This window comes from Gymnoscopelus braueri (genome assembly GCF_963280865.1).
Source record: "Gymnoscopelus braueri genome assembly, chromosome: 17".
Classification (NCBI taxonomy): Eukaryota; Metazoa; Chordata; class Actinopteri; order Myctophiformes; family Myctophidae; genus Gymnoscopelus; species Gymnoscopelus braueri.
In genome coordinates, this window is record NC_137617.1 from 10,358,129 (window position 1) to 10,376,486 (window position 18,358).

At 40.5% G+C, this 18,358-nt stretch overlaps 1 protein-coding gene across 9 annotated transcripts in view; it reads right to left on the reverse strand.

Moving 5' to 3' along the window:
* Positions 1-3,182: 3,182 nt before the first annotated feature.
* The window catches only part of LOC308104104 (uncharacterized protein), a 53,826-nt gene continuing 38,650 nt past the window's right edge, over positions 3,183-18,358 (reverse strand). For 4 of the 9 annotated variants that reach the window (XR_013934789.1, XR_013934790.1, XR_013934791.1 and 1 more), the window contains 20 exons: positions 16,163-16,216; positions 15,377-16,077; positions 14,512-15,204; positions 12,497-12,609; positions 10,656-11,481; positions 9,955-10,112; positions 8,753-8,831; positions 8,628-8,669; positions 8,498-8,533; positions 8,208-8,284; positions 8,052-8,104; positions 7,541-7,767; positions 7,045-7,301; positions 6,344-6,463; positions 6,074-6,209; positions 5,836-5,925; positions 5,680-5,751; positions 4,279-4,320; positions 3,719-3,969; positions 3,183-3,628 (listed from right to left, as the gene is read on the reverse strand). Coding sequence is in view for 3 of the 9 variants with exons in the window: in XM_080454405.1 (XP_080310531.1) it covers positions 3,609-3,628; positions 3,719-3,787; positions 4,279-4,320; positions 5,680-5,751; positions 5,836-5,925; positions 6,074-6,209; positions 6,344-6,463; positions 7,045-7,301; positions 7,541-7,767; positions 8,052-8,104; positions 8,208-8,284; positions 8,498-8,533; positions 8,628-8,669; positions 8,753-8,831; positions 9,955-10,112; positions 10,656-11,481; positions 12,497-12,609; positions 14,512-14,998 (2,904 nt within the window). In the remaining 6 variants the exon portion in view is untranslated. The remainder of the gene's footprint in view (positions 3,629-3,718; positions 3,970-4,278; positions 4,321-5,679; positions 5,752-5,835; positions 5,926-6,073; positions 6,210-6,343; positions 6,464-7,044; positions 7,302-7,540; positions 7,768-8,051; positions 8,105-8,207; positions 8,285-8,497; positions 8,534-8,627; positions 8,670-8,752; positions 8,832-9,954; positions 10,113-10,655; positions 11,482-12,496; positions 12,610-14,511; positions 15,205-15,376; positions 16,078-16,162; positions 16,217-18,358) is intronic. The other 5 variants (XR_013934792.1, XR_013934793.1, XM_080454402.1 and 2 more) reach the window with 5 other exon arrangements.

Consider the following 18,358-nt stretch of genomic DNA (forward strand, 5'->3'; position numbering starts at 1 on the left):
TTTATATATTTGTTTGTACGTTTCTGTCTCAAGAGTCCCTTCCAAGAAATGTAGTGGTGTCAAAAGTACAATATTTCTATTTAAAATATAGTTTAGTCAAAGTTATCAGCTTGCAAGAAAACAAAAACAAATACTCCAAAAATGTACTTAAGTACAGTACTGAAGTAAATGTACTTAGTTACTGTCCACCACTGGTTGAAACCAATGTCAAGGTCTTGAGTTATTGAATGAGCTCCTGAGTTCCGGGAAAAGTACCTTCTGTGGAAAAGGGGCTCCTGAGTTCCGGGAAAAGTACCTTCTGTGGAAAAGGGGCTAAATATAATATCGTTGCTGTCAGGCAGAAACTTTGCATGTCCATATTTCAACCTTTCAACCATACCTTTAGTGTTTTATCTACAAGCTCACAGCGCGTATTTCACTAACGGACAAATCTCTATCCGTCCATCCATGCGTCCGTCAGTCCGTCATCCTCATCCATTTTTCTCCTCTGTGGATTTGATTAGTTGATCTGAACCTGCACATGTGCATTGACCATTGGATAATACAGGGAATGAGGAAGTCCATTTGTCACTTTCCACAAATTTAAGCTGTTTATTGGCCTTTTTTGCCACAGGCTCTGGGATCTGTTGTAGTCGCGTTCCCATTGCCTGGATGGACCACAATACAGGTGTATGGACTACTGTACAGTAGTTTATGAACCGTTTTTGTAACATATTATTGCCTATAATGACCAGATTAGGGACAGGAGCTTGAAAGAGCTTAACAGGTAGTGTTTCTACACTCAGGTCTACAGTGTGCATTGAGCAGTGGTGGAAAGTAACTAAATACATTTACTCAAGTACTGTACTTTTTACCCCACTACAACTATTTATTTGCCTGCTTTAGTTACTGGTTACTTTGTAGAATTACTTATTTTTTTCACCTTTTTTTACTACGACTACTTAAGGCCTATTTTATACTTGGGCTATTCAAAAGTAGCCAATCTACAAGCTCACAACATGATGTGTTGTGTGAGGAAAAAAATAGGGCCATTCATAATGAGTACTTTTACTTTGGTACTGTAAATATGTTGGTGGCAAAACGTTTGTACATTTACTTGAGTAAAACTTGTACTTACTTTTTTACTAGTAAAGTAAATACATCTGTGTACTTCTTCCACCACACCACTGGCAGTGAGACATTTCAAATGCCTGCAGTAGCAAGTTCTCAGGGAGAAGGTCTGTGTTTAGCTCAAGGGCTCCTCTACGTGGCTGTTGATGGAAGTGCGTTGCAGGGGATCAAATCGTTATTCGGGACCATGTTGCCTCTTTTAAAGCAGTGGTTATCAACCTGTGGGCGGGGGGCGGGCCCACTGGTGGGCCGCGAGGGTATTGCAAGTGGGCCCCCAAATAATTGGCAAAACACTACGATTTTTATGATAATATAACATTAATATAAAAAACAACAACAATGTAAAAACAAAGTCATCTCTTTCTTTTAATTAAAACCTCTTAGTTTTTGTTGTGATACTGAACTGACACTACATTACTTCCATTGTTCCAAGTTGGAACACAATCGATTGATTGATCATTAAAATAAACATGCTATATGAAAATGCACGCGGCCCATGCCGCATGCATTTCCTGAAAAGCTAACCGTTTGGGACAAATAAGCTTTCCACCCGACGGCGACAATATACACAACTCTGTAAAGTTGAGTGTTGGTTTGTTATTTTTGTGATACGTGAACGCACAAAGTCACCCTTCAGTCTTAGCTCAGTGAGCTAACTCCAGAGTCTTATAAGTGTACAGGCGACATTGTGTCATACAGTAAAGGCCTTTGTTACAAGACTGCCATCAGTGTGCCTTTTTTATGACTTTAGAGAAATTGAGTTGTAAATACTGGATCTGTATTAATGAACACATCAACATGTATGTATGGAAACATTAAAAAAAAAGAACAGAAATTATATTCACCTTGTTATTTTTTTTACATGTCGGCTTCTATAAATAAACAGGTTTGACAGTAACAGGGCTTCTGTCACTTCTGTCACACGGAACAAAAATCCTTATTATTACCAGCAATTGCAGGGTAGTAGCAACAGTGGTTATTATCATGGACTGATTATGGACAGGGCCAATGGAGCCAGTGCCGAGGTGCCAGGGACGTAGCCTGTATGGAGGGCCAGAGCTGCCATATTTAAAAAATAATTAAATAAAGGAATTAATGAAATATTAAAGAATTAATGTAGAAATAAAAGTGCAGGTTAATTTGAAGATAATTAATATGCACAGGAAGACAAGTTATGTGTTTGACAAATTACTTATTTTTGCATGCATTTACAGTATTTTCCAATGTATTTATTTCCCAATATATTCATTTATTTATTTCCCTGTTTACCCCACACCAATTACAATGCACCTATTGTGTGCCCCTGCCCCATACCTACAGTATGTGCTCTCCAAAGGAAGTTTTCATTTGTTCAGTCCTGCAATCATTTCGGCCCCGTCAAGGGTTGTTATTGCAATTTACAACAAGTCCTCCATAAAAAATAACATTTGTGTCACACTGTGTTAAGACATTCTCTAGATCAGTGGTTCTCAAACTGTTTTGGCTCAGGGCACCCCTGTAAATAACTTTTTCATCCACGGCAGCCCTGAATTACATTGTTACTTCATAGCACCTTACATTTATGTCACATTAAGGTACGTAAGTATGTAAAACTTCCCCCTAAGATACAGTATGCCACGAGGAAAACTTGAGAGGATATCAGTTTCCATTAGGACGGATTGAAAATAACTTTATACTTGACATTTAACCACTTGAACCGCAGCATCTCTATTCTGGGAGCTTGTAGATCGGCTATTTTTGGCAAGGAGCTTTGGTGTACTGTATACTGAAAAATAATGTACAAAGTGGTTAAGTTGTTAAACTGAAGTGATATTAATACATTCTAAATATTATCAAAGTATTCTGCGGCACCCCTGAACTTGTGAAACCCTGCTCTAGATGTTCCCAATATCACTCCAAAGCATGTTTTGAAGGCTAACATCCAGAACAACATACAGTAAGAAAAACATATATATACATTTTAAAAGAGAGAGAGAGAGAGAGAGAGAGAGAGAGAGAGAGAGAGAGAGAGAGAGAGAGAGAGAGAGAGATACAATGATATTCTGGCACTTATTACATTAAGTCACTTAATAATAATAATGGATTTTATTCATAATGCACTTTACATTTGTGTAAATCTCAAAGTGCTACAATAAGCATTTGCATAAAAACCATCACACCACTATAAAAGATCTAAGAAACAGAAACAAAACATTTAAAATATGAGGGCATAAAGCCTAGAGGTAAAACCAGTGTAGCTAAAACAAATGCTATGTTAAAAAAGTAGGTCTTAAGTCCTCTCTTAAAAGAATCAACAGACTGCCGTGCTCTCAAGTGGACAGGGGGGGGGGCATTCCACAGTCAAGGGGTGGCCGAGCAGAAGGCCTGGTCGCCCATGGTACGTACAGTAGGTTGATCATGGGGTTTATGAGGAGATTAGTGTTTGAAGAGCGGAGGTTGCGAGCCGAGGGTTGTGGGAAGACTAATTCCTTGACATTCCTCCAGGTAGGTCCTCTCCCTTATCTGCTGTGACGTTCTGCTGGAATTTGAAAAGAAACGTCAATAAAAAAGCAAGTCACACAGAACTCCAACAGGTCTAAAAGAGGGATTTGAAATTGCTGGCTCTTACCCAGATCTTCTAAAAGACACAAGTCATGCTTTTGCAGAGCATCGTAGAATGCTGACATGGCTCTTGTTCCTTTTAAACAAATAATATTGAGCAGTATTCTCATTTGAGTTTGCCTTTTGCTTCCATGATTTCAGTATACGTCTCATTTTTGAAAACGCCTTTGTCACGAAGATCATCTGCTATACACAGAACCTCTGTGACACGTTGAGTCAGGGCACTCCTGTTCGTCTCCACAAAGTTAGCCTTCATTTCTGTCAAAAATAAATATGACGTTACTTCACTTAAAAAGCAGACGTGCACTGTACTAGTTAAAGTTTTATGGAAAAAGGGGCATCTAGTTCACAAGACTGTTACATCCATTTCTTTCCTATTACAGGACAAAATAGGTTACATGATCAAAAAGAAAGAAATGTCTGCACAACAGCCTGCTGCTCCGCCACTTTTACTGCGCAGAACACATCTTGACCACAATGTTGTCTTCAAAAGAAGAACTCATTTCACTAATTCTTAGTTTGATTTCAGGGTCAAATATACAGGTCAGAGGCAAATAAAGGTCTTACCTGGTGTCAGGGTGATCTGATGTTCTTCCACGCCTGAGGCATCTGAGAGAAAAAAAAAACATATTTGTGATGTTTGTCCATTTGATGAGATGATTGTGTTCATCTATTAGCTGTCTCAGTTATTTAAAAGACATTGGAAAACAGAGAAAAAAGGACTTGCCTTAGGGAAAGGCAAAGAGATCAAAAGAGATATAATATGCCATCTATAACATATTCTGGCTACTTTGCAGTTGGAATTTAAATGTATGATAGTTTGGGATGACATGTGATAATTACATGTCTGTACAAATAATTTGTTGAGTGTCCCTTGCATCACAGTGACAGTATTTTCACTAGGTAAATTATTTAGCTGTTTTTACCCATTTAAAGCATGTGATTTAGCAGCACTGCAGACAGCATGGTAAAGTAACCTGACCTATCCTGATATAAAGCATGAACATTCCCAAGATAAAGCTTCTTACGCTATCCCTAAGGGGGATGCCAGCAACCTTCCTGAGAAAATCCATTTTGGCCACTTATATCCCACATTTCATGACCATTATGTCTGCCGGTGGAAAATTGGATGAGTTGTATTTTGCTTTAGTTCGATTTTTGGCTTTTAGTTAGTTGTGTGATTTTGTTTAGTATTTTCCATGGTTTGCATTATTTTGCATGTGGTATTTAGTTTATTGATTATTGTGTCTGTCTAATGATTACTACTTTATGTTGACTTGCATGTTTTGTTGATTTTATATAGTTTTTCCACCACTGCCTATCCAAACTGATAAGGAAGGACTTGGGGCCAAGCAGTACAGAATGGTGATGTGCATAGTGCCCTGAGGAGGACCTGTGAGAGAAGATAAAAAAGGAAAAGAAAACTGGCGTAATGTTCACGCTATGACAGTCCACTTTACGATTTGGCCTATTAATAATTGAACCGTAGGATGTACAATTCCCTGGATTCCTTGGATCATGACACAACTCCCCATATAGGCCACGGCCATTTGTGCCTGACTAGATTTTTTTGCGTGGCCATTTTGCGTATTCATCAACACACACTTTTTGCAACTACTCCTACAGCTTTGTTCAAAACTCACACAAAACGGTACACATAATCTCTGGGGTCATTTGATCAAAATGTATCACTCAGAGTTGGGAATGGAGTAGATTCCATTCTAATTGGCTATGACTGCCTTCCAAAGTTTGCAGGCCCTGAGTAAGCAACCCGGCCTGGCGGAGGAGCGCACTTTTCTAGTTTTTGTTTTTCTATTATCTCATATTCTCCACACTGTTGCGGAAGCTTGAAATACAAGTCCTCCTAAACAAGGTGGAATTTGGAAGAGAAACTTTAAGACACCATGGTTTGTTATTTTGTTCCAGTTATAATCATTCATGTCATGAGTAAGAAAATTATAAAATCACCTGGCTCATGAAAGAGAGAACATCTCTTACTGGCGATTCCTTCTCCTGATTCATCACATTTCTGCTTTCTGACTGTAAGAGAGAAAGAAATTATTGTCTGGTTAGTACATGATGAAAATCCTGATATGACCATTAAACCATATGAATCATGCTTACACATACTGCTTTTGCTCGTGCCTGACTGAAGCCGACCAAGGAATCGTTGTAGTTTGCTTGGCTTTTTCTCTGTGCTGCCCGCCAGGTCACCTGACACGAGAACAAAAGATTGGCATCATTATTCATAAATATACTGCAAGGTTACAAACATTATATGTTTTATGCACTATGCATTATATGCACACATAAACACAGACATTCAAGTAGATAGGTGACTGTGTACATTAGTAGCCTATACCTTCTCGAATGGTTGCAGACCATGGCGTCTCTTCAGTACCACTCGCTTTAAGATAAAACGTGAAGGGAGGTGGCAGCTCATAGTATGCTTCAAAGTAGCCTTTGTATTTAGTTGATGCCAGGGTGAATTTCAAGTCCTGCACGGACACATAATATTAATAACTTGCATCACACATATACACTGTACAACATGTTAGTACATACAGTATGTGTACACCTTTACAAACAAAACATGGAGCTGCCATGGTATGCTGAATCAAGACAAACACACCTCAGGGTGAATTTCCGCACTTTGTTCACTCATGAGATGGTACATCTTCTCTACCAATACACAGAAGTTATTCTTGTCAACTCTACTGAAACGGCCCTTCTTCAACTTCTTCTTTATTTCCTGCCACACACAAGAAAAAGAGGAGGACAAAGTCATGGACAAAACAAGAGGACAGAAAACTAGAGGCAGGGAAGTAGGGAAGACAAAAAACTGTCACTTCTTTCTAGCCAATTAGTAGGTATATACAGGTTATCAATACTCAATATTAAACACCATGTTAAAGTATTAATCAAAAGTATTAGTCTGGTAGTTGTGTGGAATGAGAAGTAAGATGGACAAAAGCGATCTGAATATCTGATCATAATTATTTACCCTGAGGCTGTTGGCTATTATTATGTTGATAAATTTAGATGTTATCTCAGTTGTTGCAATTTTGCGTCTTGTAGTCCTACTGCGTTCTGTGCTATGGACGATGAGGACACTCAGATTTACTGGTTTAGCTGTTAAATGTATGTATTATTAGATTTTCAAACAATAGTATTGTGTTGCTGCCTTTCACAGGTCTATTTAAGAGTGATATGCATGTCAAATATAATGATTATCATTATACAAAACTCCATTATTTGTGGTCCAGTGCTAAAAAAGCACCCATGAAAAGCACACATGAAATCTTTCTGTCTCCATCTTGGTGCAAATCTCACTTTAATATGCGATGAGCTGCAGTTCAGGGTGAGGTAGATGCGGAAAGTGTGACTGTTATCACTTATCCGCAGATCCTCGTAGACCAGCACCGCTCCGTGGTGTTCCACTTGCTGAGTGTCCCGGGCAATGACACCCACAGGTGACAGGGAGGACACCGGCCACTTTAGATGACTACCAGAGTACTCATGGACTCTTTCAATGATGGGATTTTTGCCAGTGATGTGCAGGACACCAAATACCATCTCATTTCCCTGGCCTGAGTGAAGAAAACAGGAAGGAAGGACGGAGTTTTGTAGAGACAAGAAGACCAAGGCTGAGCACAGACCACAGTGTAACAGAACTATAGGATACTGTGGTTTGATTCACTGCTGTATTGTAAAATAATGCACATGTAAGATGTTTAGTTGTGCAGTCAGTGATAAATCTCTATGTATAATATAAATATTATATATTATATTATATTTATATGTATAAAGCATAATACTGTATGCTCACCAGCCAGGCACAGGGAGTGGGGGAGCTGGATGGACTTGAGGGCAGATGGATCCTTGTCGACTGCCTGTATGTTGAATATGGGGCCAGCAATTATCCAGGGGCTCTGGAGGAACTTGCCAAACTTGGACCAAGACAGGACGGAATAACACACCAGAACTTGCTCCGATGCCTCAAATATCAGGCCTGTGAATACACACTCATATGTCCCCTCTCCTTCCAGCTGAGCCCTAAAGCATGCACGCACGCACACGCACGCGCGCGCGCGCGCGCACGCACGCACGCACGCACGCACGCACGCACGCACGCACGCACGCACGCACACACACACACACACACACACACACACACACACACACACACACACACACACACACACACACACACACACACACACACACACACACACACACACACACACACACACACACACTGTCCTTCACGAGTCTCATAAATAATGAATAACAAATTGAACCAAATGGGCAGATTGTATGAAAGTGATGTCCAGACTCACTGCAAGCGCCCTCTGGAGAGCTTCTTGGGAACGATCATCTCACTGCCGTAGCTCTACCAAGCAAACAAACACAGTATATTATTTAGCATCACCAATAGCCATACATACTGTAGAGATTCATATCAAGAAAAGAGTATCTGCTTTAGGCAAACTGACCTGCTGGACGTGTTTGCATTTTTCACAGCAATGATGTGCAGTCTCCATCTTGGTGCTTGTTCTTAAGTACAACTCATCTGGGGGGAAAAACAATAGTTACACATACATGTACAAGATATTGGATATGCACTATATAGCATGTTTCCCATTGAAAAGCTCAGCTTTAGGACCAGGCGTTAATCATGGGCAGAAATGTGATCAAATGTTATCATGATGTGAATGGGGCTAACATTCTGATAGATTTAGATCTGTGATTTATAGATTTATATTTTCATTCATCTTTCTCCTACCATTATCAGAATCATCCAGATCAAGTTCCTTGAGCTCTACAGGAAGACAAAAAGAAAGATTGTATAGTCCTGTGAAATCCTTCATTTTGTATTCACACTAAGACGTAAGGAGTGTTAAATTCTTTTGTACCTTCATCTCTGCTTTCTATCAGCATCATCTTCTTCCAGCCTTCTGTGGAGAGTAAAGACAGTTAGTGGATCAAAGGCAGCTTATAGGCTTACAGTGAAAAAGAGGGATATGATCCGATCTCTCACCAGAATCCTCTTCTTCTTCTTCTTCTTCTTCTTCTTCTTCTTCTTCTTCTTCTTCAGATGACATATTGGCAGACAACACCTAAGAATGAGGAGGCAAAATCATAAAACAGAACTCAGATTCAATCAGTTGAAGAAATCTAAATGCAACATTCTCTAAGTGAGTTAATCTATTAACGCAGTTCAATTGTAAATGCTTACAGAAAGTAATAAATCATTTGTCGCTAACATGCAACTATAATAATAGCACTAAAGATATCGAAATCAGCTGTGTAGATCTTGCATAGAACCTATTTGCAGAGCACAACAGCTCTCTTCAAAGGAAGATGTGCATTGTCCAAGGACATACAGGGTGCCGTGTAGCCTATACCAGGCAGGCAGGCCACACAATTACATTGATAAAGATATCAAATAAATCAGTGTTCTTATAATGTTCTTGATATTTTATGACAGAGAAATGGCATTAATGAAAATACTTGCTAAAAATATACAAATATTTGTGGATTCTTAACTTTATTTTTATTTTAGGTTTTGGGGGAATCATTTCATTGAATGTTTTTTATTTTATTTTGCTTTATTTTGTCATGTATTTACTTTTTTCTCTAATTTCATCTCTCTTCTCTTGACTAGAATCAGATTTTAGGAGACCTACTTGAACAATTACTGATATTAGTCCATACCCGGTTGACCTATCCGTGGGGGGATATGCGCACATGCTCTGGCAACCCGGGAGGCAGTTCGTCCCATAGCTGGGCAGCCCCGTAACCATGGCGACAGTGTTTTACACAAAAACGCTAATAAACAGCTGACATTTGGTGACATCGAAAAACGGGCTTCGCTGTTACTGTAAGTGCACATGGTAATTGTCAATGGCTGTGTGCAAATTCAGATCAATTGCTCCAGCCACTGGCAGAACCAATTTTGGCCTCAACACTACAACACCACACACTACAGAGGTTTGTCAAATTATAGGAGGATATGCTCATGTACATTTGTAGCTACTTTTCATGTGTAATGCTGTACTTGAGAACTTGTTGTACTCATCCTGTGCATGCACTAAGACATACTGGAGGGGAAAATATTTCCCTCGATGAAAGAAATAATTAAAATATGTCAAAAGTGCCATTTAATGATGCAAAGGATGGGTTAAATGCAAAGGACAAATTTCACGTTGTATGTATCTATGAAACATCTTCATCTCTCACACTCATCGCATCAGTGTCTGTCCGGGTTGGAGCTTCACTCATTGTGGCATATCCTGAAGAGGGCACTATTGATCCAGGTTGCCTCTGCAGCCAATCATGAACCTTGGCAGGTGACCAACGGTACAAACTTCCTGATTCAGACTGGGTTCCACCACTCACTGGAACAGAAGACCACAGACAGCAAGACATTTACGATGATAATTATACAAGACTAAAGAACTGCAACTGTTCACTATTATTATCAATAACAATATTACATGTCGTTGCTATCGGGTGTCCAAAATCCTTCCATTTTTATTATTATTTAAAAAAGTTTTTAAAAAGTGAAAATAGCAGATCTACAAGCGAGCCTGTAGATCTGCTATTTCATTACTTTTGTGTGACACTCTTGTATGATGAAGTAGGGCATTCATTTAATATTAAAAAAAAAGATCAGATCAATTTCAGTTTATATACACAATATTTCAGTAATAGTGTAGGCCTACTGTATATTATACAGTACACTATTACTGAAATATATCATTGTTGTCTATATCCACATTTCCGAGTTGATCTGAAGAAGAAATTATACATTTAGGAAAGTTACTGTAGGCCTAATGCCGAATTCATACCAGCAGCAGTATTCTGCTTCCGTGTTGAAATTTCACTCAAAAAACAATCACATTGAAGTTTGTTAGCAGATCAATTATATTGATACTCACTACTTTCAGAGTAACGGTCCATGCTGTTCCTTCTCCTGATGGCTGGCAGGGTTGGTTCTTCTGGCTCCGTCACCACAAACTTCAGCATCCTCTCGATCATCTCCTCCTCTCTCCTCCTCCATTCCTCATCTCTCTCCTTCCACTCCTCTCTCCTCCTACACTCCTCCTCTCTCCTCCATTCCTTCTCTCTCTTCTTCCATTCTTCCTCCAGGCTGTTCCATTCTTCAGCAGTGAATGTCTGCTTTTCTTTCAGTCTTTCAAACAGCAGGGTCATCTGTCTTGTCTCATCTCCCACCTTGAAGTGTCCTGTGTCTCTGAGAGACCTGTACTCTCTTGAGTGTAAAGGTCCAAAATGTCCTCTGTTCCTCGTCACCATGTCTTCTATTTTCTCCATGAGCTCTGTTAGTTCTGAAATGTCCCTCTTGCTGAACTGGAGAACATGGTACCTATAGCCACATTTATCCAGGAGCCACCTCAGAGGTTCTCCTTCAGACTCGATGTACTCCTCAACACGTCTCCCTCCCAGCCACCGCCCCCATGTGAACAGAACCAGAGCGTGTCTCCAGATTCTGTCCCCCAGCAGCTCCATGTGTTCCTCCATTGATCTCCTCTCAGCTTCAGAGAAACTGGACTTTACAGAGACAGTCAACAGGACAGCGTGGGGTCCAGGAAAACACAGAGTCACACCGTGTAGAAGGACATCTTTCATCTTCTGTGATGGAGGTGTAGTCGACCAGTCTGGACAGTTCACCACAGTCACATATCTTCCAGCAACGTGTCCCTCTTCTCTGACACATTTCGTCACTTCATTCTGGATTTTAAACTCCTGGAATATGAGTTTTAATGTATTGTATGTTAGTCAATAATAAAAACCTGTATGCCTGGAAACCAGACAAATCTGTCAGAGCTAAAAAAAAAGTAATAATAAATAGCCAGTGATATTAGTCTGGCCTTAATTGTCATTAAAAAGTCCCAGAAGGACCTCTGAGTGCTGGCTATTCTCTGTTTTATGTACTGAGTCTTGTCGAGCAGTGCATACTGTAGTACACTGTTGAACTGTTGAATAGACTGAGTTGTGCTCATTTTGTTTCTACTCACATCATGTGAGTCACATGATGTCTCAAACATTCATGACAGAAGATACTTTAACATTTTCATCAGAAAACATTTATATTTTATCCTGTTACTGTTTACTTTGAGGTCATTATAATCAGTGGTGTAAAGTACATTTACTCAAGTACTGTACTTAAGTGCAATTTTGAGGTACTTTTACTTTACTGGAGTATTTCCAATTTTCAGTACTTTCACTTCTACTCCACTACACCTAAATATTATACGTTTACCCCAGTACAATTATTTGAGAACTTTAGTTACTAGTTACTTTATAGATTTAGATTATTATTACAAAACATACATTAACCACTTCAGCTCTTTATACATTTCGGCCATTTGAAAATAGCCGATCTACAAGCTTACAAAGCGTCACGATGCGACGCATTGTGAGCTTGTAGATCTGCCATTTTCAAAAGATTTGTATACATTTGATACATTGTGAAATGGAAAATTCTGCATAATGAGTACTTTCTACTTTTGGTACTTTAAGTACTTTTGATACCAATACTTTTGTACTTTTACTCAAGTACATTTTTATTACCGGACTTTTACTTACTCTTAACAGAGTATTTCTATGTTGCAGTATTGATACTTTTGCTTAAGTAAAAAATGTGAGTACTTTTTCCACCACTGATTTATATATTTTTTATAAATATAATAATATTATTTTTATATTTATAACAGTATTTTATTACTGATTTTTATTTATATACTGATATATTATTCACCTTCCATAATGTTGGGAAGGCATTCTTCTTCAGTAGTATGTTGTTTCCAGCTCTCCTCCTAGATTGCTCTCCACCAAGCATCAGCCTCACATCTGTTAGATTCTTGTGTTCTCCTGACAGACAGAAACTCAACTTAACAGTAGTTCCCGTAACATTGACTTGACTATTTATTTATGGCCTGTAATCGGACATTGAGCTACATGAATTATAACAAACAACCTACAATTGTTACAACATTAAGAATAAACAACATCAAATATAAATTAATTGTATAATAAATCAATTATTGATTAAAACATTTAAATAACTAGACCGGCTACTGTCCTACTCCGTGTACATTGTATCCGTGTTAGAGTACCCAACCGTTGTACCCGTTTGGCTGTCTGTCTGTCTGTGCCTTTTATGCCCATATATGGAGATTTCTCTGTCTGTGCCCCTCACATCGAGTTCGGGCTGCTATACGGCCCTAACACCTACGTTGCACTGCCGACCAGTATGTCTGAGTCATAGTATCGGGGGCTTTGTCAGAGTACCTGTCTTTCAGTGTCCCTTTTGTGCCTATATATGGAGATCTCTGTATCTGTCTGTCCTTGTCCCTTTTATGCCCATATATAGAGATCCATGATGTCATCAGTATATGCTCATATATTGTAATGTCCATATATGGGCATATTGGTTGGATCGACGGATATCTGAACTACTCGACGGCGGGCACCACACTCCCTCGAGTCCTAGTCGCTGCTCACACCGAGTTTGAAGTCGGTTGGTCCCATAAATATATATATATATATATATATATATATATATATATATATATATATATATATAGAGTGGCCGGGTAGAGTGAATTGGAAAACCGCAAGGTTCCCAGTTCGATCCCGGGCTGGGGCGCTCCCCTACAGTTAGTGTCGAAGTGTCCTTGAGCAAGACGCTGAACCCCTAATTGCTCCCGATGAGCAGGTTGCCTTGCATGGTTTCCTCCGCCATCGGTGTGTGAATGGGTTAATGGCACAATCAATGTAAAGCGCTTCGGATAGAAGCGCTATATAAATGCACCATTTACCATTTACCATATATGCACATGACCATATATGGGCATAACGGTCGGATCTGTGGCTCTGGACAACGGGATCTCTGTATCTGTCAGCCCTTGTCCCTTTTATGTCCATATATAGAGTTCGCTGATGTCATCAGTATATGCCCATTTATGGGCATGTCCCCTTTTGGGCCCATATATGGGAGCTGACTGATTTCTTTGCGCCCATGACGACACATTGAGGTTAGACAACACACTCCATATTTGGGCGTATCTGCATTGGGAACTCCTTATATGGTTATGGCTGAGTCATGGTGACATGAGCGTGATGTCAGAGGTCCGCCCACCTGTCCTCCCATAAGCCAATTTTAATACAGGATATATGAAGTTGTGTCAGGCATGCCCAAATATAGAGTCTAGCCAGTTGATGATGCCAGTGCTATGACATCATATTGATGACATCGGGGTACTCCATATATGGGGATTTGCGGTTTTATCTATATTTGCTGGAGATATACGCTGATCCGACAGACTTCCCACATGGTGCATAACTCTCTCCGGTTGATGTGCAATATTATGGGCCCATATATGGGCATAGCGGTCAGATCGGTTGTTCTGGACAACCAGATATCCATATCCTCAGTGACGCATGTACTGAGTTTGAAGTCGATCGGTTGGAGGTTTCTTGAGATACGTGATAGAGATACTACAGACGGACACACAGACAGAGACTTTGTGCAGGTTAGGAGCAGCTGCTCATCATCTCTTCTCTATAAGTGATGTATTATTGTTAATATTATTATTAGTAATACTTTGCCAGCCAGATTGATAAGATACGGACGGACGGACGGACGGACGGACGGACCGACGGACGGACGGAGGGACGGACGGAGGGACGGACGGATGGACGGACAGATAGAGACAGACAGACAAATACTGTGAATATATTAATAACAATAAAATAAATTTAAAAAATCACCTTCGAACAGAGCTTTCAGAGCAGCTCTTTGTCTTTGTGTCCTGGTCATGAATATCTTGACATGTTCCTCTATGTTCCTCTTCCTCTCTGACAGCTTCTCTGAAATATCTGCATCAACTTCATAGTGTCCACCTCTGTTTCGTGCCACCATCTGCTCCATCTTCTCCAGCAGATCTCTGACCTGATCATCATCTCTCTTCTTATTGTTAAAGACATGGTACCTGTTCCCACATTTGTCAACAAGCCAGCGGAGGTCTTCCCCTTCAGCCTCAATGTGATGTTCGATGCCTGTGTCTCCCAGCCAGTCTCCACAGGTGAACATTACTATAGCGTGACTCCAGACTCCCGGTGTCAGAAGTGTCATGTGTTCTTCCATTGCTACTCTCTGTGCATTGGTGAATGCTTCATCAACAGGAACTATCAGGAGAACAGCATGTGGTCCAGGAGGACAGAGAGACACACTGTTCTGGATCTCCAGTTTGTCCATCTCTGAGGTGTCCTGCAGTTGACTGTTGTACTGCCAGCCTGGTGAGTCCACCACTGTCAGATGTATCCCTGCCACTTCACCATGTTTTACTTCAGAGTACCCTGACCTCTGATCTTTAAAAACACTTCTTTCCAGAATGGTGTTTCCTGCTGAGCTCTTCCCAGATAAATGCCTTCCAAACAACACAATCTTGAGGTCAGTCAGTCCTGTCAGAGAAAACAATATTTACTTTCACTTAAACATCTTTTTGTTTAAGGACAAAAGCGGTATTGTCCATATTATTATAAGCCTATGCTCTTATAATCAAATTGATACCAACTAAATAAACGGAAAATAAACATGAAATATTATTTCTTAACTAAGTAAAACAAAACATACCAATATGTTTTGGAAGTGTAGTTGTTTGTTTCTGAGTTTCCTTTGTTCTGCTCTTCTGCTGATAGTTCTCTCCAACTCTTCCAATTCCTCTGAGACGTGTTTTTGTATCTCATAGTGACAACCATTACTAGTTACCATCTGTTCTATCCTCTTCAGCAGCTCTGTGACCTGACGTCCATCTCCTCTGTCAGTAATGTTAAGTAAATAGAAGGGCACTTCACATGTATCTGTAAGATATCTTAATTCTTTGTCAGATCTAGTGAAATTTTGACTCAATTTGTTTTTATCAGCTACAGTGAACACCAGAATAGTGTGCCTCCACACTTGGTCACTAAGGAGAGAACTGACATGCTCCTCTACTGACATCGCTGTTCCTACATGTGCAAAGTCCAATGGCATCACTAGGAGAAAGACATGGGGTCCTGGAGGACACAGATGCACACTCTTTTGGATTTCTAACTGAGTCAGTTTTAGGGTCAGATCTAGGGGATAATGAGACCTCCATCCTGGTGTGTCGACCACAGTGATCTGTCTGCCAGACACTTTCTCTTGTTTCATGACACTCTTAACTGTTCTTCTGTTTGTTTCAAAAACATCTCTGCCCAGGATGATGTTTCCTACTGAACTCTTTCCACTGGGTTTACCTCCACGTCTTCCCCCGATCAGAACAATTCTCAGTTCTGACGAGATGGGGTTCTTCCCTGGTTGAAAAATAAATAAATGTAATATTCATCACAGTTGTGACTAGACCAGTAGCAGTTCTTTGTCTGTTTTAGTAGAACTCACCTCTGATGGAAGCTGAGGTTATACTGGACATCCTGTCTACAGCTGTTGTTTGAACTGTAAAAGAGTAAAGTCACAATAATCTATTATTATTAGCCTACTCTGGGATCATGCGAGTTCCATTGTAGCCTACACACTACCACTTGGCACAGCGGCACAAGCATGACACAAAGCTTGGCCAATCCGTGAAGCCAATGGCTCGTGTTGTCCAATTAAGGAAGCTGATGCATACGTTGTTCAGGGGTCTGGCCTGAGAATAATCACACCAACAAACCTAAATTGCACACTACAGCAGCGTTACAGTAGTGTTTAACACTTAAAATGGCCATAAGTCGGTGAACATTGCTCTGATCAGTGCAATATAGGACTAGATTTGAAGGCCACATAGATGCTAATCTAGTAGGACAGACGACAGCCGACTGCCGAGGTTTCAAGTTCACAAAACACTTTATTTACACAGAGCTACATGCTGCTTGCCATGCCTTTGGTGTATAGGCTACTGTCGTACATAGCCACAACAAGGAAATAAAACTACTTTTACACAGGAGAGCTGATGGTAACTTCTGTCCGGACAGTGACTCTCCCTCAAGTTAGTGAGAGGGTGACTGATTTAGCCTGTTTTTGCATCGTTTAAATCAATGCAAAACAGGTGCTCAGCCACACCCAGCTCCAGTAATAGTTTGACTCAGGCCAGGTGTAATTGCTTAAATCAGTCGTCCTCCATCCCACATACACTATATACTGTATACAGACACACCTATATGTATTTAGTATGGAAGTGTGGAGCCAGCTAGCCACTTTATTTTAGTCTCTATTTGCTGAAACCATATAGAAGTTTTTGCTCTTTTATTCCCTATGGCTATTGTTGTTTATCATGTTACTATGCTGCTGCAATGATCGAGGAGCCGAATAAAAGTAAATCGTACTCTAATGTACAGTATGTACACAAGACAATAAAGAACACTTGAGAGGTTGAACCTTGAACCTTCTTTCGAGAAACCACCCACAATGTCTATATGTGTGTGGGTGGGATACACATCTCTCGAGTTTGACCTGGCGGATGAGCCCAGGCTCAAAACGTTGTCAATAAAAAGGCCACAGTCATCATGTGTCTGTACACGTTGTGGAGTCTCGCTACGAGACCGCCTGGCAGGTAAGCGTCTCACCATGGGGAGACAGTGGAGGAGAGACAGAGAGAAGACCAGGAGACAGCGCTGTAGCCTAGGCTGCGTCATCGAGGGGCGGTACCTGCCACTCTACCTCCTCGATCAGCCCCAACTCAGGGCACCTGTGTGACAGGCCGGGCGTTGGCTACAAACACTCTCTGCTCTGTCTCTCTCACTAGTATTCTGGCTCTCCATGGTGAAGGACGGGCAGCCAGGCGGTAAGACAATACTCCACTATTTCCCTTCCAAAGCTCTGTGTTTGATAAGTGAAATGTCCGCTAAGGTTATGTTTCTCATATGTTATAGGCACTTATATATGGAACTTATAAAAAAGCCCGTGATGTGAGGACAGAACGAGGCCTACAGCCAGGGGAGAGGACTGCCCCTTTAAAGATGTGATCCACTGTATAAACAATGCTCTCTGAGCCTAAGGTGTGAGCCGGAGCGCCACTGCCCCCCCCCCCCCCTTTAAAAATGTGTCGCACCTTGCTGAATAATTGATGTCTGGACTGAGCCCCCAACCTGGGAAGAACTTTGGTTAACAATTATTCACCGTGCTAGATACTTACCTTGATTTTGATTTGAACGTTATGCAGTAACTCTGTGCCATTCTTTGAATAAAAACCCATGTTTGGGCTTGTACCACCACTGTATGACTCTTGGCTTTGATCGATACCCCACAACGGGCAAATGTGTCCTTGGCAAGACTTGTGTATGTCTGTGGCAAATCTTTGATTAAGATACTATATGATAAACTTTTTCCCATTATAATGTTCTTATTTGGCTGTACTGATAAAAGCGAATTATTGAAATCCCAAACACAGAATAGATTTGGACTATGCTGCTTTGATGCCTGTATACAGCCAGTATACAGTGGCTGACTTGCCAGTCTCCAGGTCTCCTTCATTATAGGTAGGACATTGATTTAATTAACACAGAAATACTATCATTTACAAATGTGTAGTACATTACCATAAAGACTGATATGGCACAAAGTCCATCACAAGCCAGATGGTGATGACCCCTGATTGGA